The 23,605-nt window shown below is 37.8% G+C and overlaps 3 protein-coding genes across 3 annotated transcripts; 1 reads left to right on the top strand and 2 right to left on the bottom strand.

Moving 5' to 3' along the window:
* Positions 1 to 3,671: 3,671 nt before the first annotated feature.
* LOC106092718 (uncharacterized) lies at positions 3,672 to 6,793 on the bottom strand. Its single transcript, XM_013259636.2, has 2 exons — positions 6,515 to 6,793; positions 3,672 to 4,217 (listed from the first exon to the last, which is right to left on the bottom strand). The coding sequence occupies exons 1-2, from the start codon at positions 6,657 to 6,659 to the stop codon at positions 3,679 to 3,681; spliced, it is 684 nt and encodes a 227-aa protein (XP_013115090.1). The 5' UTR covers positions 6,660 to 6,793; the 3' UTR covers positions 3,672 to 3,678.
* A 1,816-nt stretch (positions 6,794 to 8,609) lies between these two features.
* Positions 8,610 to 9,883, top strand: LOC106092717 (CD2 antigen cytoplasmic tail-binding protein 2 homolog). The gene has a single exon (XM_013259635.2). The coding sequence runs from the start codon at positions 8,827 to 8,829 to the stop codon at positions 9,838 to 9,840; it is 1,014 nt and encodes a 337-aa protein (XP_013115089.2). The 5' UTR covers positions 8,610 to 8,826; the 3' UTR covers positions 9,841 to 9,883.
* A 916-nt stretch (positions 9,884 to 10,799) lies between these two features.
* On the bottom strand, positions 10,800 to 11,861 carry LOC106092712 (gametocyte-specific factor 1 homolog). The gene is made up of 2 exons (XM_013259623.2): positions 11,569 to 11,861; positions 10,800 to 11,193 (listed from the first exon to the last, which is right to left on the bottom strand). Exons 1-2 carry the CDS (start codon positions 11,740 to 11,742, stop codon positions 10,927 to 10,929), a joined length of 441 nt encoding a protein of 146 aa, XP_013115077.2. The 5' UTR covers positions 11,743 to 11,861; the 3' UTR covers positions 10,800 to 10,926.
* Positions 11,862 to 23,605: the final 11,744 nt, after the last annotated feature.

Genomic DNA, 23,605 nt, shown 5'->3' with positions numbered 1-23,605 from the left:
AAAGCTCACGAAATATGGGCGAATGGGAACGAATCAACTTCAATGATGTTGTCTTTGTTGTGCGCTGGTTTTGACACTCAACAGAATCAAGCAGACGAAAGATAGAACACATGGTACAATTAGCTCAACAACAAAAATCACCCCCTAACAAAACTACCTTGAGTGGCAAATTCCGTAAATTGAAATGTCAAAGTGATTTTCGAAATATACTTTGTTTTATAACCTATCTTCTACAAATGTGTTCTATATTTGTATTTTCGTCATTATAACACTGTTTTGTTTCTTATGTGTGAAATATCGGATCAAATAGAACATCCTTTCAAGATTTTAGAAAAATATCACAGCTGTATTATCAAACCTTTGTCATTTAGATTAACTGCAAAATCAAAACAAACTAAACAAATTTTACTCAGCTGTTCGCATGACTTCACCTTATTAGTGCATCCTGGATAGAACACAACAAACTGCTACAACAACAACCACTTCTACTGAATGTATTCACATTTTCTTCGCCACCATTTTTTTATAAAGCCTAGTACTGACTTTATTCGCAACGAAAATTCCTATTAAATTATTGTGAAATCCGATGGACTCTTTTTCTTTGCCAGAACAAAAACAAAGTCAAACAACAATGTCCAACAAAGACAACATCATTGCAACCAGGTTGATTGGTGTCCATTTCGTTAGCTATTTACATCATGGTACAATTGAGAGGTGCGTCATTAGCACAACAACAAAAAACTACAACGAACGAAACTACCTTGATTGGCAAATGCCGTAAATGCAAATGTCAAAGTGGTTTTAGATATAAGTTGTTTTACAATTTATCTTCTTCAAATGTGTTTTAAAGTTGTATTTTCATCATTAACACTGTTTTGTTGCTTATTTGTGGAATATCGGATCAAGTAAATCATCGTTTTAGGATCTTAAGACTGGTACTCTATTCGCTTTTCGCGATATTTATCGCAGATTACTATTTTAGATAATAGATTTTAAAGCAAAAAAAATCATTCATTTGGACATTCTCTCATTAAGCCGAGTATTCTCTTCAGCTTTTCAATCGGAATGCTGTCAAACTCCATATAAAAAAAACGTCGGCGAAACGTTGTGTGAAAATAGGCGGAAAAGTAGTACTCTGTTTGCCACCTGGTAAAAAACTATTATAGTGGCAACACTTGTCGGAATCATTTTTATTTGTTTTATTGGTTTCAATGTTTCGTTTTTCATTATTTATTTGAGAAAAAATATATAAAATAGAGAAAACAATAAGTTCAGATAACAGATAGCAGTCAAAATCCGCTCGCAGAACAGAATACCAACCCTAACTTATGGGAAATTTTAATGAAAATTTTATTTTATAATTGTTATTTGTGTAGTGATTCGAAAAAGTGTCGGGAAAATTTGGGGTTTTAACTGTGAAAAACGAGCAAATTTAACAGGTGGGAGCAGTTGGCCAACAACAAAAAATTGAGTGCACTATCTGTCAAAATCAGTGATTATTGCAACTCTGATTTTGAGTGATTTACTAGTTCGCTACTATTTTCTTCATTTGTGTGTTATGGTTCTTAACTATAAAGCACACACACAACCGATCGTTATAAAACTACCATTCGACACACAGCCAAAGTACAAAAATGGCTGTGTGTCGAATGGTAGCAAAATCGCCAAAGCAAGACCTAAAATATCTCCATATTGCAACGTTCGCATTTGCAATATAACTGCTAGCAGTAGTAGAAAATATTTTTGAAAAATATTCACTACACACATAAATATTATTTTCTAGCTTTTTCCTATATTATATGTGGCGCGCATATCTTGTTTACCTTTGATCTTTGACAAACGTCAAAATTTGTCAGTGTTAGAAAAAATGATCGATTAACACAACAAAATTAAATTTTTTCCCACAGTGTAAAAAACAACCCCCTACATCATTTTTATATCTCACCATAGGAGATTGCTATCATTCGACACACGCTCAAAGTGTGGATATAAACTAAATTTTTTAATCCATTTTAGCTCGATATGACCACATTTTGCTTTAACTTTTGTTCCGAGTCTTTAGAGAAACGAATTGCAAGCTACGCGAACGTAATCTGCCGGTATTTTCGCCCATTCACTATGGATTTCTTCAACGCATTCATAGGGGCATATATTTTGCTTGCTCTCAAAAGTCACTCAAATACAAAAGTCCGTCAGATTGGCATCTGGCGAATTGGACAGGAGTTGTGGAGTAAATGAAGTGTGGAACATAATTTTTTAGCCATTCTTGGTTTACACATGCTTTATCTGTTGGAGCCGAGTCTTTTTGGCACTTCCATAGTCTACGACTGACTACTTGCTTGCCAATGGTTCCAAAACAACTCAAAAATGTTTTCCCGATAATAAATTCCATTTGACTCGTTTTGAGCAAAACTTCACAGCGCTCATAACTAACGCAATACCACCAAAGCTGCAATTGGAATTTCTTACATTTATCCAAGAATTGGCATCGTTTGTTCTTGACACATAGTAATTTAACTGAGAGGACTATTCCTTCCATAGCCTTTAAGATGTTGCCTTCCATTCGCTAAAATTTTGCAACATATTTTGTCCAAACTCAGATTGTTATGAATTGAGCCATTTCAAACTTTTGTCGCCCATTTATTTTGTGTAAATTAGTACTAATACGTTTATTTACTTTTTTCGTATTATAATTACATTCAAATACTGGGGATTTCGGACAGCTGGTACTCCATAATGTACTCGTTAATGAATGCAGTAATGCCAAAACAAACATTTTCGTTTACGTATGCGGTAATTGGGCTCCTAGGAAAACTGCGCTTTGTAGAGCGCACCCCCCGATTCCTTGTTTTTTTTTCATATCCATCCTTCGTGGATCCAATTTTTAGGAATGTTTTTGCATATTCGTTATCTACTCGACAATACCTTTCATTTGATATCCATATTGCTTACGTTGGACAACTTCCCCAAAGGGGCGTTTTGGCCCCTAGGAGGCCCAGGGGTCTTTGCCCCAAAAACAGACTTTGGATTCGTGTTCCTGGGGTCAACCATCAGCTACACACCAAATATCTGCGAAATCGAAGGTGCGCCCTATAAAGTGCAGTTTTGCCATCATATAAAAACTTATGGAGAATTGTTGTTATGAACTCCCATTATCTTTTTAAGTTTCTGCCAATAATGGAAAAACCGTCCAAAGAACTTGACAAATGGGATCCACGGTGCAGGGTATATAAGCTTTGGCCCAACCAAACTTAGCACGCTTTCACTTGTTGCAAATGCAAATTTGCCCATGAGCATTTCATTGAGGAACAGGGGCCAACTTCTTACATATCACTGAGTGCTGTCCGATTCAAGTGTAAGCTCAATGATAAGGGGCCTCCGCCAAGTCCGAATGGCATGCCGCAGAGCGACACCTCTTTGGGGAAAGTTTTTACATGCCAAAGTACCTCAAAAATTACGCCAGCATTGGGAGGGGATAACCACCATTGAACATTTCTTTCTGATGTTCTCGCCAGGATTCGAACCCAGTCGTTCAGCATCAAAGACGGACATGCTAACGTCTGCGCTACAGTGGCCTCCATGTTGTAAGTACTTAAAATTATTTGGATTAGTTTTAAGCGTGAAATTAAGGTTTAAAATCCCTTTTAACAGATAAGCATCGACATACTGAGTTATTTTTTATGTTCTTCTATAATCTTTTATTTTGCTTTCGTTCCAATTGTTTTTACGCCTTAGAGCTGTAAACTCGTTTATAGTTTCTTTAGCATGGGCTACTCCATTTGCTCCTTCCCTATAGTGAAATATTCTGTCTTTTCTTTCTTTTTTAACAGCCCAAAACTTGACTTCATTCCCAGCTAATATATCATTGCCATCAATGGCAATTTTCTTTAGTTGATGATTATCATTTAGAACAGACGATTCGGTTTTATCAACACATCGTCTCTTGATTTCAGGCTTTTTGTCGGGACCTTTCGTTTCGTATTCGAATTCTTCATAAGACTTTACGTAATTCACATCGCCTTTTAATAACTTGACACGGCTTTTACTCTTAGTTTTTGTACATTCCGACTCACTAGCAAAATCACCAAACTCGTAGGTATTTTCTAAAATTTCTGACAACTTTTTAGCCATATGTTTTTGCATTGTTTCAGGGAGGTTAAAATCTTGTCCGTTATCATCATCGTCGTCCAAAAGATAACGTTGTGATTTTAAAAGGTCTGAAAAAACATTAAAAAATAGACTTGATTTACATTTTTATAAGATTAAAGGCCCATACAATGGGCAAAAATGTCTTGTGGGTCTGCTCAAACCGCCGCTATAACCTAACCTTAGCAAATGTCATATGTTAGCAGCGAGCGGAAAGTTGGCCTGATGCCAACGCGTTAGGTCACCTGTGCACCTACTTAGACTACTCGACTTACAACCATTAGCTTAGGCAGCCCATATTCCTGGAGGGATGACTATACCCTTCACAATAGCAATAAAACCTGTCTTTGAACACTCCTATAGTTCCCGACGTCTGGAAAATGGGCAGAGTGATCCCGCTACTGAAGCCTGGAAAGGACCCGAGTTTGGGGGGGTCGTACAGATCGATCTCCCTTCACCAGCAGCAAAGACGCTTGAGGAATTACTCCTCCCGGGCCTCGTAAAAGAATTTCCATTCGCCGAGCATCAACATGGATTTCGAAGACTGCATAGCACAACAACTGCTTTGCATGCCATCACCGCACATATTTGCCGTGGCTTCAATCAGCCCAGGCCATGTGATATGATGGGTCTCGTGGCACTGGACCTATGGAAGACATTCGACACGGCCAGCCATGCCAAACTATTTGAGGACATCTCCAACACATCCCTCCAGCCAGGCCTGAAACGCTTGGTCGCGAATTATTTGTGTAGTCGCCAGACATTTGTGGAAGTTAGGGATAAGAAGTCGAAGCACCGTAGAGTGAAACAGGGAGTTCACCAAGACGTGGTGATATCTCCGGTACTGTTTAAAATCTACCTATTTTTTTATTTATTTCATTTCATGCAATGCGAAGCCATCAGGCCTATAAATAATCACACTATGCATAAGACGTACTTTTTCTAACATAAGTTAAAAAACTACTTAATTGTCCATTCCTCCATTCCACCTCCACCAGACGGCATAGAGATTGTATCATATGCCGACGATTGCACGATTATGGCATCAGGCCCCCCACCCATTGTTGACATCTGTGTTAAGTTGAACGTCTACCTCAACGAACTTGCCTCATATTTCGCCACAAGAAAAATGAAGACATAAATACGTGTGAGGTGAATGCCGAACTGACTGTGATGGTCACATTTGACAGCTCTTACACATTCTCCCCACATACCACAGCAATTTGCGATTAAGTCAAAAGTAGAAACAAGGTTCTCAAGGCACTTGCCGGCAGCGATTGGGGTGCAGACAATGAAACCTTGTTGACCACGTACAAAGCAATTGGACGACCTGTGGTAAGCTATGCAGCGCCATTGTGGTCTCGTCAGCTTTGTAACACGCAGTGGAATAATATTCAGATCTCCGAATTATTAATACCTGAAAATGTTCCAATCTATTGTATCAATGTAAAGCCCGGGTGGACGATGTTTGATTAATAAAAAATGAATGAATGAAATGAATGAACTGCTGTCTTCTCAGTTCTCATGTGGACCACCTCCACCAGGAGACAAAGATCCTACCAGTGCGAAGACATAACTACATGCTGTCTAAGCAATACCTTCTGGGCTGTTATCGCAGAGACTCCCCAAACCATCTTCTTGTGGATAGGTATCCACCGAAAGAAGCCTTAAGGTAAATCTACATGATCTTGAGCGTGAGGTTCAGCGCTACAAGAGACAACATTCATGCAGACACGGTAGCAGATGCGGTAAATAACTATCGGGTAAATGTAGTCCTTGGAGAATGACCCATTGCACCTGAAGAAATTGTCCTCCCCCTCCAAAACAGAGTATTTCTGGCTCAATTACGTCCCGGCAGATGCAGCCGCCTCAGCTCCTACAGAGCACAGATTGATGCCGACGTGCAAGATGTATATCCCGATTGTGACCAGGGTCCACACTATGCACGTCATCTGTTTAATTGCTCAGCCAGCCCCACTCGACTCAGACCCAGCTCGCTGTGGACGCATCCCATCTTAGTCGCAGAGTTCCTGAAACTTGCCACTCAACAGAATCAAGCAGACGAAGGATATAAAACAACAACAACCAACTGTTTTCGAATTCTGCGAAAATATCAAGTGTCAGAAGAAGTTTTTCAAGTGTCAGTCAGTTGAAGTTTTTGACACTCCTCTAGAACGTTGTTTTATTGTAGAAGATTTAGACACTGTGTTGCTGCATGGGTTATATATAACCCACTGAGCAGAAAATTATATATTAACTTCTCATCGCTTTCCAAAGATTTGAATTCTTTTTGAGCAGAAAAATGAGTGAACGGCTTTGTAAATTTTGGGGATTTCAAAAACCCGAAGAAAAAATTGTAAATAAATACCTGGGTTTTTAACGCTGGTATGCTTATCGATTTCCTTGGCATTTATTTTGCTTTTGTCCTTAAACATTTCATTGTTCAAAAAAGTCGTGTCTGAAGCTTCCAACATTTTTTTCATATGTTCTTCGTATTCTGAATCACTGGACATTTTTACAAATGATTTTGAAACTTAACTCCCTATCGTCTAAGTTTTGTATATTAAAAAAAATATTGTTTACAAACAAATACACACGTGCAAGTTACGACTCTAAACCCAACCAAAGAGTCTGGATCGTAAATCGAAAAACACGCCGGCGACCGGCGTCAAATCAATTAAGAGTCTGGCGTAAAATGAAATAAAGAAGTATGGTATATTCAATATCTATTTGTCAAAGTAGTGATAAAGTTGTTAATTACTGTATTTGGTTCAAGTTTTATACGAAATTTGTTTAAACTGAATAAATGCAGCATCTGAGTAGCGTTCATTTGTTGCTATTCCATTATTGCACAATATAGTGCTGAAAATACAAATTGGAGTTCAAAGATGTTGGAAAAATTTGCTAGCGGTCCCATATGTAAGAAGAAATATAAAGAATGAGACTGGTGGAGAAACTATTGTATTTTTTTTTTCTATTAGTTGCAAGTATAAAGAAGTTTGTCTCATTTGTACAATAACATCAAAATTATCTGGCACGAATCCTTAGACTTCGAAGTTTTTTTGTTGTCGTTGTAGCAGTGTTGCGAAAGCCCTTGCCGTTGAAGGATTCCATCAAGTCAATCTGGTACGTACAACCAGCTGCCATTTTGTCATCAAGCTAATATGTATGATGATATGATATGTACATACGTACATATTTAATTCGACTATTACTCTAGACTCTTCCATTGGGTTTAGACTCAGACGATACAACACATGGTACAATTAAGAGGTCGTGTCATGGTTGAAATAAGGTTGCCACAAGATCAAAGGATTTATAAATAAAAACGTGTAAATTATAAACTAAAACGTGAAAAAAGAAACAAAATGTGAAAAAATTAAAATCCAAACAAAGCATTGAACGTCAATGCTTTGATTGGATTTTAAATTTTTTGAGTGGTATTTGGAAACAACTTTGGAGTTGGACAATTGCATCAGCTGGATAAGTGAGCCAACCTTATTAATTCAACCATGCTATTGACCTATGCAAATTTATATATGTTAAAGTCATTAGCTCAACAACAACGAAATCAACTATACAACTCTGTGGTTAATCTTGTGGCTGCTACATATGATAATGCAAATAAAAACTATAATGTCAATTAGGAAGTGTCCGGAAATTTTACAGCCTAGGGTTGTATAGTTGATTTCGTTGTTGTTTGGTTAATGACTATACCTTGTATAAATTTACCTAGCACTTTACCTCATATAAATTTGCCTAGCTTTGTTTTGAGCTTAGACCAGAGGTGTGCACGTAAGTTATCGTATCACGTGTGAATCACATTATTTGTGTGTGAGATCCAAACACAATCACGTGATCGTGACTCGAATAATTCTTCGTGAGGAAGAGCTTTTGAGTCGTGATTAACTTACTAACGATACTTACCACGACTCACGAGAAAATGTACGACTCGCTACAAAATCAGTACTCACAATATATTATATGTTCATATAATATGGTTAAAGCAAAAAATTGTGTTTTTTCTTAAGTTTTTTGCCTGTTAAGGTGAAAATCATTTTATATTATAATTTTCATTTCTGTTTTTCTTTCGAGACTCAATGATTGAATTTTTTTTTTGGAAAAGTAAAGCCAGAAGATAAAACAACACCAACCATAGTGTGACGCGTTTCGACCTCTTGGTTAAGGAAGGTCATCCTCAGACACTTTGAGGTGTGAAGGCTTCAAGTGGCGAATGTTGATAGGTTTTACTCATATCCAATTCATTGCGAAAACGCCTCTGTGATATAAATACCACACTTACAAAGTTCTAATCAACTACATTGCTCAGAAGTTGTGCCAATGCCTTAAAACGCTAGAAAACGCAAGTTTTGCATAAGTTAGTTTCTCATGAGAATGCCGTGCGTGAATAATTATTGCGGTTGTCGAGGGAAGAGTCTGATTTCGACATTTTTAAAAAAAATTATACGCTTTTTTTTCGAAAGAGTGTGTAGCCAACTGTTTTTTTATTTTGTTATTTAATCCAACATAGGTACATATTTCTATCAACAAACTGCCGAAGATAAATAATATGGTTAAAGCAAAAAATTGTAGTATTTTCTCGTGAGTGGTTTAAAAAATCACTCACGCGCACATCTCTTGTTTGGGCTCTCAATTGCAAAGTAAACAGCGCTTCCATAAATGTCAATGCAGACGAGCCAATTTTTCTGCGTTGATACACAAATTTTATTATTTTCATTGAAGCATTTAAATACAATGGATTCTAAAAGGAAAAGTGATCTAGATATTGATGAAATATCGAATATCAATTGTAAAAAACATACGCTAGACTCTGATGAAGAAGACAGCGATGAGTACGAACGAGAAGACAGTAATGATGTGGAGGGTGAAGAAGATGGCATTTCAAACGTTCGGGACGATGTCAAGATTACTCCATTTAATATGCGGGAAGAACTACAAGAGGGCCATTTTGACAAAGAGGGTCACTATCATTGGAACAAAACAAATGAAATCAAGGATAACTGGTTAGACAACATCGACTGGCTAAAAGTAGACGAGAGTCACGCTGAGAAAGAGGATAGAGATGCCGACAAACCTGACTCTCTTAATGTGGTAAACCAAAGTCAGGTGTATCAGAATATTCTCGGGTTTATGATGGAAAGTGAGACAGTGTCCCAAACTATACGGCGCCTAGGCAAACAAAGAAAAAAACTTAGTACGGCTGAGAGAATTAGGAATAAAAAGAATGGAATTGTGGATACCGATGCCGACAAAATAATGCAATTAACTGAGATGGTCAACGCAATACTTACGGCTACTGGCAACATGGATATATACGAGATGACATATGAGGCAATCGAAGAAAAAGTAAATTCTACCCCCTCAACATCCAAAACACAAGCTTCAAATTTGGACATGTATTCCGACGACTTCTCTGAAAAGGAAAAGTTTTTGAAAAATGACAAGCCCAATGAACTTGTCAAGACGAAACAAGAAGCCTCTGAGAGCAAAGAAGTACTTTGGGAATATAAGGTTAATCAAGATGATTCGCAGCTACAAGGCCCCTTTAGCACGAAAAAAATGTTAGAAATGTCGGAAAGCGGCAAATTTGGCAATGGTGTATATGTTAGAAGAGTTGGTGAGAAGACAAATTTTTATAAAAGTAGTCGCATAGATTTTGATTTGTATATGTAAAAGGAATAAATGTTAAACTTAATAAATAGTTATTGATAATGTATTATGGCCATATTTGACTTTTAAAGGCATAAATGCATAATTTCATTATTGATCAGCATACTTGCCTTTTTATGATATTCCATTTTTCTAGTTTCCACAGGAAGAGAGGGCAATGTGGAGCAAAGTTTAGATAATCAAACCTCCGAATCGTTTTTAGATCAGATTCAATCTTTAACATTTTTACTTCTTAACTCTCGCTACCACCACATGTAAGCGTGCGCCTATAACAACAACAGCCCTGCACGGGATAGCTGTGAACACCACACAGGCTGTCACGAGAAGATTAGTTGCGAGCTACCGGGCGCGTCCACAGGTTGTGAATAGTGGAATGCTACATACGGAGTAGCTGCAACGGCATTCACGGACAATCAGCGGAGAGTTTCAGTGAGAGGCGTGGCGGCACCGGCCCTTGCATAAATACTGCGTACCTATGGTATTCGATATGACAATCCGAGTTATTTAAATAACACATGGCCAACCAGTTTCCGCGGTGATCGGTCCTTTGGACCGCAACGAGCTTGCTCACATATAGGAGCAAATGTTGAAACAACCACTTTGAAAAAGGAGTGTGATACACATTAAAGCGGTATAATTACGTTTCTATTGAGGGATGAATGGGATCCTAAACTCCACCTTACCTAGGTTAGGTTAGAGTGGCAGTCTAATTTCCAGAATCGGACAATTTTAGTCCATTATGATACCACAGTAGAGATAGACACGACCTCTGGTGGGAATGGCAATCCGAATATGCTACCAGGGCAACCCACCTTTTAACCACATATATACAAAAATTTTAATTTTGTTTTTTGCGATACACATAAAATTGAAACTTTGTATTCTACTTTGTAAAGTGTATTTCGTCTCTTAATGGTAGAAGTAAACAATTTGTCATTACAATTGCATTTAAAAGCAATTTAAACTATATGTATAATAATTGAAATATAGGAAAATTTATATAAAAATAAAGGTAAACATATATTCTGCATTTAAAATCGACAAACATATACAAATCACATCCAAAATTAAAACAGTTATAAAATGATGCTAATTGTTATCAATGCCAAGCAGTCGCAATCGTTCTTGTTTGCGAAATGCTTTTCTCTGTGCTGGTGAAGCTCCTTGTATGGAACGTAAGACGTTGGAGTTAGCGGCATAATGTTGGGGATTATAAGATGGTGTTTCGTCATCGTCCCAAGTTTCTTCACTTTCATAAACAGGCATAGGAGGAGGTATAGTTGGTTTTGTTGGGGCATTTACTACATTTCTAAAATGTTCAAGCGATTTCCGTTCAGTACAAACACTAACGTGAAACTGTAAAAAATAGGGATGAAAGTTTCAATGATGCAGAGTAATTTTTAAAAGCTAATTAAGGGTAACTACCATTAAATAATGATGTTCTGTTAACTTTTTCGCATATAGAATAGAACACAATCCCATACGTTTCGGTTTTTGAATTGGTAAACACCAATATCATCTAATCCTTATACTTTTTAATTTTGTAATCTCTTTTTAATTTTGTGATCTCGAGTTTAGCAAACCGGTCAGGTTAAGGCAAAGAAAACTTTCGTTTTCTACATGCGTAAATTGCAATTCGGGGTATTGTGTTCTTCGAAAAAAAAACTAGAAGAAAACTTTTAACACACATGATCCTGTGCACTTATGAAATTAAAGAATGTAGATCCTTACCTCAAGTTCTGGTTCATTTAGTACGTGTGTCACGTTAAACGGACATGTAGTTTTTTTCAAATTGGTGTGATTTCGCCTGCAGCGTGATAAATGCACCTGCATCCGCGTCCTCAATATCTGGTGATGTTTATCATATGGACATTCTATCATATCCTGAGTTTCTGCGTTCTCCATCGTTCTCAAAAAAATAATTATTCTGATTTTGGCTTGGTTGATAAGGTTAATGTTTTTGTTGCTCAGTGTTGTCAGATTAAGCTGAGTATTCTGTTCAGCTTTTCAAGCAGAATGCTGTCAAAATCCATATAAAAAAGCGTCGGCGAAACGTAGGCTGAAAATAGGAGGAATAGTAGTACTCTGTTTATTGTGAGGAAAATTACCAAAATAATCAAAGTGGCAACACTTGAAACCATTGCCGGCATCATTTTTGTATGTTTTTTTAATTGCTATGGTTCGTTTTTCTTCATGTATTTACGAAACAAGAAATTAAATGGTGAAAATGATAAGTGGAGATAAAAAACGTGCAATAAAAATATTTGATTGCTATCAAATTCCACTCGCGGAACAATTAAAAATTTCAGCGACTATTCCGAAAGTAGAATAGAATACCAAACCTTAGGGGAAATTTCCCCAAACAGGGGATTATTTTTCGTGATATGGCTGGTACTATGTTCGTTTTTCGTTGTGGAAAATAGTTGTTTTCGAGATTTCTTTTTTGAAACACTACTAAAATCTCATTGATAACTTGATGCTTTTATTAAAATAGTTTCATATGTTAGGGACAATGTATGAAATCAACAAGTGTTTTTGCTTTAGAATTTATTATCTATGAAATGTAATCATGATAAAATTTCGCAGAATCAAACATAGTACTGGAATTTTGTGGGGAAAACGTATAACTTTGGGATTTGCTACGGGAAATTGCATCAGCATAGCTTTAGAATTAATTTTAATTTTGCACCTTAAACAGCTAAAGACATTTTTTTCTCGCGAAGTGCACTATCTATCAACGAGTTTTGGCTGTGTGTGTGTATTATAATAAAGAACCAAACACACGAAGGCGGATTTAAAAAGGTGGTCTCATGCGAACAGGTGTTAACAGCCGGCCAGGTTTGACGGTATTAAGATGACAAAACTAAAACAGAAAGAATGTAACATATCAAAGCGGATGTGTGCGTACATGAGTACAGTAGAAGATAACAACAAAGAGAATGCAAACAAAAATCTGTCATCTTAATACCGTCAAACCTGACCGGCTGATGACAGCTGTTCGCGTGAGACCACCTTTTTAAATCCGCCTTGATATGTTGCATTCTTTCTGTTTCAGTTTTGTCATTCAGGCTGAATGATGACACATTATGTTTCAATAAACGGCAATAGTAAAGCTGCCGTTTAACGACAAGGCGTGTCATATAAGCTGTCACTTTCTGTATTCATGAGACTTATCACACGATGTGTTGTTACATGCCGTATTGGCACTAGGAGGAGCTCGGGGACCAGCTAGCTTAGACGGTCTCTCCTGGGGTGTGTCCATCCCAACCTCTAGCCCAACGACATCCACAATTAAAAATATCAACACTACACACAAACATCTACATCTAATGCACACATCCAGATAGGGAGGAAGGTGTTACCTCCAGCCGCCCGCCCGACCTTGGTCATAAAATTTCCAAATATTTATGTTTTTAATTTATGACCCCTCGAACCGCTCACCCTTCACTTACCCGCTTATAAATTAACCCTATTCCCCCTTTTAATAGATTTAGACCTCCATAATATCTTTTACGTTATAAAAATTATGAAATCATTTATTGCTATTAAAATAAAAATTACTAATCTAAACATTAACTAACCATCTTAACACTAATAATAATCATGTGATAATAAATAAAATGTAAATAATGTGTTGGGTTACCTAATAATATTTATGTAAAAAAAAAAAATTTTGTTATTGATGTATTGTATGTATATATGATTTTTTTTTTGTATCTTTCTAGGTTTTAACAATCTTTCCAAAGCGAGTCCTGCCAGCAGGATATAAACCAAAACAGAAGAGCGGACTGATGGCGATAGATTACGTTATAGCCTTTCTTTCCCTTCTACGTTCTCACTTTAACCGTCACATGTATATTAAAAAAAACTAACTAAATATTTATAAAGTAATACACAAAAGTTTGAATCAATAATACTATGATTTAGCCTAGATAAACATACAGGAACAAAAAAACATCATTATCATAATTAAGCCTTCCATGGCCTTCAAAAATCACTTGAGGGTATAAAAAAAACGCAAATGATGGCAACCCAGTTCTAATTGCATTCGTCCATACAGTCCGGGGAATGTGTTCCACAGGACGTCCCACTACCTGACCTGAAGGAGCTCCCTAAAGTCGTAGAAGACCGTCACTAATTACCCCCTAATATTCTACTGCGTTGAACTAACGCGACTACAACCGTCGTTGACCGCGCTCGAAGATTGTTATAAAAACGGAAATGTACATATTATACCCAATGGTTTTTTGTTCACTATTGACAACAAATATTACAATGATAATAACATCTACAAATTAGACAATAACTTTAAAATATAATAAAAATTAAACCTAGCTAAATCCATATCAAGGCTTGCTTTGCAAATTTATATCAGCATTAAGGTATACTATTTTCTGGTTCTGGGTTCTTGGTCGATTCGGTGTCCTTGATCACAATTAGAACAATGTAGACGTAATATAAATGTGGTTACCTGGGAATTCCGGACGATTCCGTACAAATTTCAAGAGAATCCTCGTGCAAAAGCTTGATGAAGCTAGCACTCTACAATTTTTCTTTTCTCCTCTAGCTTTCAAGCATATAGAGAGATACCCTTTCGGTCTTCTTTGGACACCTGGGCACTAGCTTCTGTCACCATTTATCAGTCTATTTTCCCAGGATAACCTATAAAATCGGAGTTGATTGTTTTACTCCCAGAGTCCACTAACATTCTCCAGTACACTTTCGTCATTGCAAGATTAATCGTTAATTATAATTTCTTTCACTGAATTAATCTTCATATCGATCATTTGCTTATAACTTGTTACAACAATTCCTTGTTTTATTAACTTTTTTATTTCTTTAGTTGAACGATTACTCTTGCAACCACACTTTTAAGCTTACGTACCTTTTCTTATTCTTTTATAATCACTTAAAGCACGTTTACATTAAAACAAAACCCGTGCCTGATGTAAGCCGTCACTGCACTAGCGTAAAATTTCTATAATTTTCTGCTCAACCAATAACTTTATATTTCCACTTTCACTCGTCCGTCTACACTTGCTGATGGAAGATTTTGCAATGGCTCCAATTCCACACATGAGCGTGCGCTTGGCCAAAATTTCCTAAGTCGGCCATTTCTGTCAAATATATATATTATATACCATCTACTATAAATAGTCCACAGTTCTAGCCGTCTCATTCTAGGAGCTATTAGTATGTGTTCGTGCTATTCTAAATTTTGGCTTTAATCCCTTCTCTCGTTCCCACAATCCTTATAGCAGTTTATAGCAGTTTACTCATTATAGCAGTTTACCCAATATAACACAAATGTATGTATGTGCTAACGATTATCCAAATACACAATGCTCTCAACTCCAGACATTCTCCTGAATGAATCAATTCACAATACGTGGCGTTACGATACGCTACTACGTAGTGGCGGAACGCTTCTCATTTCGATGGGGTGTCAAACTGAACCAATCAGGATCCACACACTAAAACATATGATTGGCGGTGCACGCCAATCTCACAAGTATTCTTTTATCCTTAATTTAATTAATTTCTTTCTTTTCTTTCCAGATGGAGCGGCCCCCATAGCACCAATGAGGAATTGAGGAGACCTGGGATGGGAGAAGTATATCCCTCCACACTGAGCATCCCCCTCTCCGCATCGTGGGACATGAGAACAGGGGTGGGAGAAGATCATCCCTCACACGGCAACCCCCCTTTCTCCATCAAGGCATATGAGGGAATTGGCTGACAATAAGGCAACAACAATAAAAATGTCATCCCTCCCTCCTACGTGGGATAAAAATAAAAAAATCATATTCGCAGCGTTTGGTGGTGGGGGGGGAGCATACAAAAACAAACAAAACAACGCAACAAAAAAAAATCCCCCTCCCCAAATTTGCTCAAAACAAAAAAAAATATAAACCGAAGGTGGTTTTGAGGCCTCCACCAGGGAGAAAAAGGCCTCCCCCTAGCGAAGCTCCACGCAAAAATTTTTTTCCTTTATATTTTCCTCTTCACGAACTCTGCGTTAGACTTTGACCGCAACAAAACTCCGGACCTGTCTATTCCCAGTCAACAGGGACGGTGTGCGGGCGACGTTGTCTATAATGATCTCACGTGGGGAACTCCCACACCCTGAGATCCTCAAGCCGGGCATATATGAAAGCAACATTAGGGAAGTGAACTGCGTATCATATCATAAAGATCCAATTACTTCGTGTCTGTTTGTAATACATTGCAGAACGTTATCCACGGGATTCCCCCTGCCGATGGCCACATGACTGGAATCACTTCACCCTAAGGTCAGTCACGGTATCTCCTGGCCTATTGCACTTCGTTTTGGTCAATGCATTATATTGTACGAACGATGGTATTGGCTACACGTAGAAAAAAACTGCATACATTTCGTGGGCATAGTATTCACCACCCTCTATGATCCCATATCCCCATGCAAACATCACATCGAGTGTAGTCTCGATTGAACAGGCGAGAAATAATAAGTCCGAAAGGAAGTCTATTGTCCCCCTGGTACATGGCAAGAAATCTTTAGAATATATCATACACCGAGAAAAAAAAATGCCACTGTGAATTTGATAGTAGATTCAAAGTCATTGATAAAAGGTAACATTAAGTAGAAAAGGTATAATCACTAAAAAAAATAAAAACTAACTAAAAAGGATTTATAATTACTAGGGACTGTATAGTCATGAAAAGAAATAATTACAAGAAACTTGGTGTATAATTACAAGTACATAGGTGTATAATTACGATCACCGACAAACATTTTTGGACATAAATTTACAAAAAAGGTAAAATATCACAGTGGGGTTCAGTTACTTGCACAATGCTATCCAGATATAATCAGGTACTCCACAACACGTATGGGACGGACACTCTTATGATAGTTTATCATCTAGTATACCTAACCCTAGTATTGCACCTTAATTATATCACAGTTAGTATTATTGCACTTTATAACTTTATGTCCTTGGCATGATATATTCCAATGGATTTGCCATCCAGGGATTCCAACTCAAACATATTGTTCCCTACCGGTCGGACTATTCTGTACTTTAGGAACCTTCGACAAAACTTTGCATTTCGATTTTTTCCAAAATCGCTTAAAACATTATTCCTCCTATAAACTTCCTGACCCGGTACCAATTTGAGATTTCGAGCCCTCTTATTATATCTTTCGGCGCTCCTTGTATATGCATCATGCATGTTCTTCTCGATCTTATCACGAATCAAATCCATTCTTTCATTTTGACTCAAGGTGGTAAGCTCATGATCGGTCAACGATTGAAGCTTTCTGGTCAATCTATAATCAGATCCATTCGAAAACATGTGAAACCCGAAAAGGGCGAAAAACGGGGTTACCCCTGTCGCTGAATGGACAGATGTTCTCAAGGCGCATTCTATCTCTGATAAATAGAAATCCCAGTCGCGGTGGTCGTTCTCCATATAGGCTCTGATTGCCGACAGCACGGACTGATTGACCCTTTCCGACGCGTTGGATTGAGGAGAATATACTGCCGTTCTAAGGTGCTTTATTCCATACGTTTCAATCATTTTCTCAAAGCCTTTTGCCACAAATTGTGACCCATTGTCACTATGTATCACCTCAGGGACTCCGAATTTGTGAAATACATCCTGGACTAAAAATTGAACAACATTATTGGTAGTGGCGTCTTTCATCGCCTTGAGAAACACAAATTTGGAAAAATGATCCAACACCACAAATATATAGCAATTGCCACTCCTTGACCGCGGGTACTTCCCCAAAAAGTCAATGTACAGCTTTTGAAATGGTCTTTCAGTTATGACCTCCTGTCCAATCGAAGGCATTAAGTTCTGATTAGCAGATTTTGTCTCTTTACACACCTGACATGACCTAATATAATCTCGAATCTGGCGTGTCATTCCAGGCCAATAGAAGAATCTCTTCACCCTTTCTAGGGTCTTAGCAATCCCTCCGTGGGCCGATGTGCTAGCACAGTGTGCCTTTTCTATGATGGTACTCGTGAGATTACCAGGAATCCATAACTTCCATATGTTCTCCATCTCATCTTCGCGATCAAATTCTGTTTTTTTGTATATCATACCATCAGAAACTTTTAAATCAGGAAGCCTTTCTGCGTTTTCTTCAATGGTCTTTATCAATTCTTTGTATTCATCACATCCAAACTCTGTAGTTTCAAAATCAAGTAGATCTTCTTTACTAATCTCTTCCACAGATAAACAAGGCACCCTTGACAACATGTCTGCCACAACATTTTCACTTCCTTTGCGATGTTCTATGTCGAAGTCAAAAATTTGCAATTGTAATGACCATCTGGCCAGGCGACCGTTTAAATCCCTTTGTGACATAAGCCACTTCAAACTGGCGTGGTCGGTTATTACCGTAAACGGCATCATTTCTACATAGGGTCTAAATTTTTTTATGGCCATCACTGCAGCCAGACATTCTTTTTCAGTGACCGTATAATTCTTTTGGCATGAGTTGAGCTTTTGTGAATAAAATGCTATGGGATGTTCTTCATTCGCATTATTAAGTTGATACAAAACAGCCCCAATTCCGTAATCGGATGCATCGCATTGGATGTAGAACCGTTTTGAAAAATCCGCATGTCGTAATACAGGGGCAGTTGTCAAAGCTTTTTTTAATTTTTCGAACGATTCAGTTGCCGCGGGCGTAAATACAAATTTCTTTGATTTCTTGAGGGTGTCTGTTAAGGGCGCTGAGATGGAGGCAAAATCCTTAATGAAACGCCGGTACCATCCCGCGGTTCCTAAGAAACTTCTGACTTCACGCGTGCTTTTGGGTAATTTTATTTTCTTTATGGCTTCGACTTTCTCTGGATCGGTCTTTAGATTACCACCGCCAATGATAAACCCTAAGTATTTAAGTTCCTGAAAGCAAAATTGCGATTTCTTTAGGCCAATCGTCAGGTTGGCCTCCTTCAAACATTTAGCTACCTTACTCAAAAGTCGTAGATGTTCCTCAAATGTGCTCGATATGACCAACAGGTCATCCAAATAAATAAAAACGTTTTCCTTGAGCATCTGTGGGATAACCTTATCCATAAGTCGACATAATCTCTGAGCGGCGTTACATAGGCCGAACGGCATAACTTTAAATTGGTAAAGAGGCCGTCCTGCCACAGTGAAAGCCGTATAGGGTTTACTCTCATCATCTAGTGGGATTTGCCAAAAGGCATATTTCAAATCCACACTACTAATGAAATGTGTCTCATCAATTCGACTCAATATCCCGTCAATATTTTGGAGCGGATATGCATCTTTAATAGTGAGCTTATTAATCTTTCGTGCATCCAGACAAAATCGATTTTTGCCTGGCTTTCTAACGACTGTAGTTCTATTCGACCAAGGGCTCTCACTTTCTTCTATTACCCCTAATTCTAGCATGGTATCAATTTCCTTATAAACTATTGCCTGAACCGCTGGAGAAATGGGATAGTATCTATCTTTTACTGGAACTGCTCCTTCCACCAATTTGATAGTATGTACTTCTCTTGTGGTACGACCAAGACCTTTCTCTTCAAACGAGTCAAAATTTGTAATAACTTCATCCAGCTGATTCTGTTGTTCGGCAGATAACACATGGGGTTTCAACTTATATTCTGATTTAGGGTACAAAAATTCCTTATTAACATGATCAATATTAAGCTCGTCCACGCCAATCACATCAGGAGCTAATCTAAATTTCCTCCAAAAGTCGATTCCTAAATATAAAGATTGTTCCAAGTCAGGACATAGATACAGTAACAGTTGATGCTGCTGCTCTTTGTATTTTATTGTTAAGTCTACTTTACCCAATACTCTATGTTGCTGGCCACCGGCAGTTTTCACGTTGGTCAACAAGGGGTGAATATCGAGATTGATTTCCTCTATAAATTCTCTACAATTTCTACCTAGTATGCTGACTGAAGCACCGGAGTCCAACAATCCTGAAATCTTTCTTCCTTCAATTTCAACTTCAGCAAAAACACGGGGATCAGAACCAACCTCAAATGCTCTTCGAACCGAGTCTACTAGTAAGCCTATCTCAATACGTTTTCTGGCAAACTTTTCTCTGACTTTCCTAATGCGATTAGAAATCTTAATGTTACCGTCATAGTCGTTAAATATTTTATCTCTAGTTTCTTTATAATTCTTCTCTCTCACATTAATTGGCAAATAGTGTCTTAAGCCGGGTTCAAACTTCTCTGGGATTTTCTCCACTTCTGGTACGATAGCATTATCATTTTCCTTATTAATTTTTGCTAATATTACTTTTCGACCGTTACAGGTACTTCGGTCTGGCGTAGGGTTCCTGTTCTCCCCACACCCCGCTTCTGGTTTCCCGCAACAGTACAAGTAGGACATGTAGGAGTTGTTACATTGGGCTTACCACATCTATAACAAAACAAAGATCGCTTCTGTGATGGGCAGTCTCTAAAAATATGTCCTGGAGTGTGACAGTTCCAACAATTCACCATTGTCTTTAATGCACCTCTTTCCATGTTAATTGCATCCAAATCTTCAGTTGGCATGTACCCAGGTATATCATCTTCATCATTCTCGTCGTCCATGTATACCTCATTCACAAATCTATTAGTGCGTGGTGGTGGCATTGCGTTTCTTATCTCTCTACGGGGAAAATTCCTTTCCGCCTCGTTGCACTCCATTCGCAATTGCTCTACTGACGATATCATCATAGGATAAACAATTCTTCCCAGGCTCTCTTTAACGTTTCTTTTTAGAATCTTGATCATGTCGTACTCTGGTATAGGTTGCAAGAGTTTGGATCGTAGCTGACACATTATTTGAAAATATGCATCAATTGACTCGTTATTTTGTTGCCTTCTATCCGACAGATCTCTCATCAACTCAAACGTGGACCTTACAGTCTGATATTGACTGAATAAAGCATGACGAAGTGATGGCCAATCAGTAAAAATACGCGATTTAGTGTTAAGCCAATACCATTCATATGCTGTACCCGATAATAAAACACGAAAATCACGAACTACCTCGGACCATGGAATGTCATATTGTGCCTGTAGGCACTCTAGACGAAAAACAAAATCATCGATACTCATCTGAGAGGTATTCCCATTGAATAGTAACCCAAATTTATCTATTCTGATTCTAATTTGTCCATTATTACCATCAGCATTACGAGACCCTGACTCTCTACTACAAGATCGTCTCATCTCGTCATTTTGAACGTGCTGAGTCATTGGCCGATCAGCTGGAAAAGGCATTACATAAGGATTCATTCCGGCCCTCCCATTTGGTAAGCAATTAGAATTCCCTACCTGTATATCTTGTAAATTCATACTAGGGTTATTAACCGATGAAACATCTTGACCCCTACTCGGAAAATTATTCGGGGCACTCGAATCACTACCATCTTTTCTGGTCTTAGATAGCTCTTTCACCATCAAAGTCAAATCCCCTAAAGTCTTTCTCACATCTACCATCTCATCGTTAACCAATCTTCTGACCTGGCCCTCTAAGTTCCTTTGGATCGACTGTGTCTCACTGACAACCAGCTCTCTAACATCAGGCCCTACGTCATCATCCACGCCGCCATGTGCACCCTGACCATCGGGAACAGTATTATTCGGTCTTGGCATAAAAGATGCGCCTCTTTCCTCGTTAGTCACATTAATAGTTCCAGATAGATCGTGGATCTGGCCCTGGTTCGAATTACGGCTATTTCCTTCCATTATGTCCTTCTTTCTATAATATTTCCTTTGCTTCTTCCGGCTGTATATCATGGAAGAGTTCACTTCAAGATCTGTAGATTTTCGCTTACTATTTCCTGTCTTCGACCTGGTTACAACATTCATACTTTAGACTTTATTCTCTCTGCAATCTCCCCTAATTAGTAACTTTACCCGTCCTAAGGGAGTTACAATTTATCCGAGTCTTTTAATGCAAAATATATAAAAAAAATTTCAAATAAAATATAATAATGAATCGATTAATAAAAAAAACATTCTCATTCGAGTTTTTTCGCTAAGTCTTTCGTTTTAATCCGCAAAATACTTTGTAAACATACGGGGGTTGGTTAATTTATTCGGGTTGAGTGTGCGGTGTCTCTGTATCATGTATCTGACTCTCTCCTGAGAGAGCAATCTCGGATGTGTGTAAACGAAATTACCATACAAATTGAAAAAAAAATATATAAGCAGTGTTGCTTGTGCTTTGACATCTAACATAAGCCAAAGGTCAGTATATTATCTCTACGATACTCCAGTCCTCTAAACACTGTGTTTTGAGCGGTTACCGATTCGATGATTAACTGCTACACCTACAACACCTCAAACTGAAACTACATTCAACTAAGCAACACATGGACACATCTCATACAAATAGAACATCGAACTTCAATGTCTATGCTATAAATTATGACCACCAGTACCTACAGTATACAATAAAAGTATAGCTGAAAGTCACAGCGTAAATACTCTCACTACGGACTTTCAGGTTTTCCCCGAAACGGCTAAGAATACTTGAACAGGTACTTCCTGCTAACCTTCACAGATACTTTGGGCTATTTCATCACGCTATTGGTCTATTGGACAGTGTCTAGCTGTTATACACTCTTACTCTCATTTATTTCCAGCTTCAAACTGGTCTAACTTTCATTTGGGCGCCATATTGTTACATGCCGTATTGGCACTAGGAGGAGCTCGGGGACCAGCTAGCTTAGACGGTCTCTCCTGGGGTGTGTCCATCCCAACCTCTAGCCCAACGACATCCACAATTAAAAATATCAACACTACACACAAACATCTACATCTAATGCACACATCCAGATAGGGAGGAAGGTGTTACCTCCAGCCGCCCGCCCGACCTTGGTCATAAAATTTCCAAATATTTATGTTTTTAATTTATGACCCCTCGAACCGCTCACCCTTCACTTACCCGCTTATAAATTAACCCTATTCCCCCTTTTAATAGATTTAGACCTCCATAATATCTTTTACGTTATAAAAATTATGAAATCATTTATTGCTATTAAAATAAAAATTACTAATCTAAACATTAACTAACCATCTTAACACTAATAATAATCATGTGATAATAAATAAAATGTAAATAATGTGTTGGGTTACCTAATAATATTTATGTAAAAAAAAAAAATTTTGTTATTGATGTATTGTATGTATATATGATTTTTTTTTTTGTATCTTTCTAGGTTTTAACAATCTTTCCAAAGCGAGTCCTGCCAGCAGGATATAAACCAAAACAGAAGAGCGGACTGATGGCGATAGATTACGTTATAGCCTTTCTTTCCCTTCTACGTTCTCACTTTAACCGTCACATGTATATTAAAAAAAACTAACTAAATATTTATAAAGTAATACACAAAAGTTTGAATCAATAATACTATGATTTAGCCTAGATAAACATACAGGAACAAAAAAACATCATTATCATAATTAAGCCTTCCATGGCCTTCAAAAATCACTTGAGGGTATAAAAAAAACGCAAATGATGGCAACCCAGTTCTAATTGCATTCGTCCATACAGTCCGGGGAATGTGTTCCACAGGACGTCCCACTACCTGACCTGAAGGAGCTCCCTAAAGTCGTAGAAGACCGTCACTAATTACCCCCTAATATTCTACTGCGTTGAACTAACGCGACTACAACCGTCGTTGACCGCGCTCGAAGATTGTTATAAAAACGGAAATGTACATATTATACCCAATGGTTTTTTGTTCACTATTGACAACAAATATTACAATGATAATAAC

Source organism: Stomoxys calcitrans, chromosome 4, assembly GCF_963082655.1.
Source record: "Stomoxys calcitrans chromosome 4, idStoCalc2.1, whole genome shotgun sequence".
NCBI classification, from domain to species: domain Eukaryota; kingdom Metazoa; phylum Arthropoda; class Insecta; order Diptera; family Muscidae; genus Stomoxys; species Stomoxys calcitrans.
This window is presented reverse-complemented; position numbering and strand designations above follow the sequence as displayed.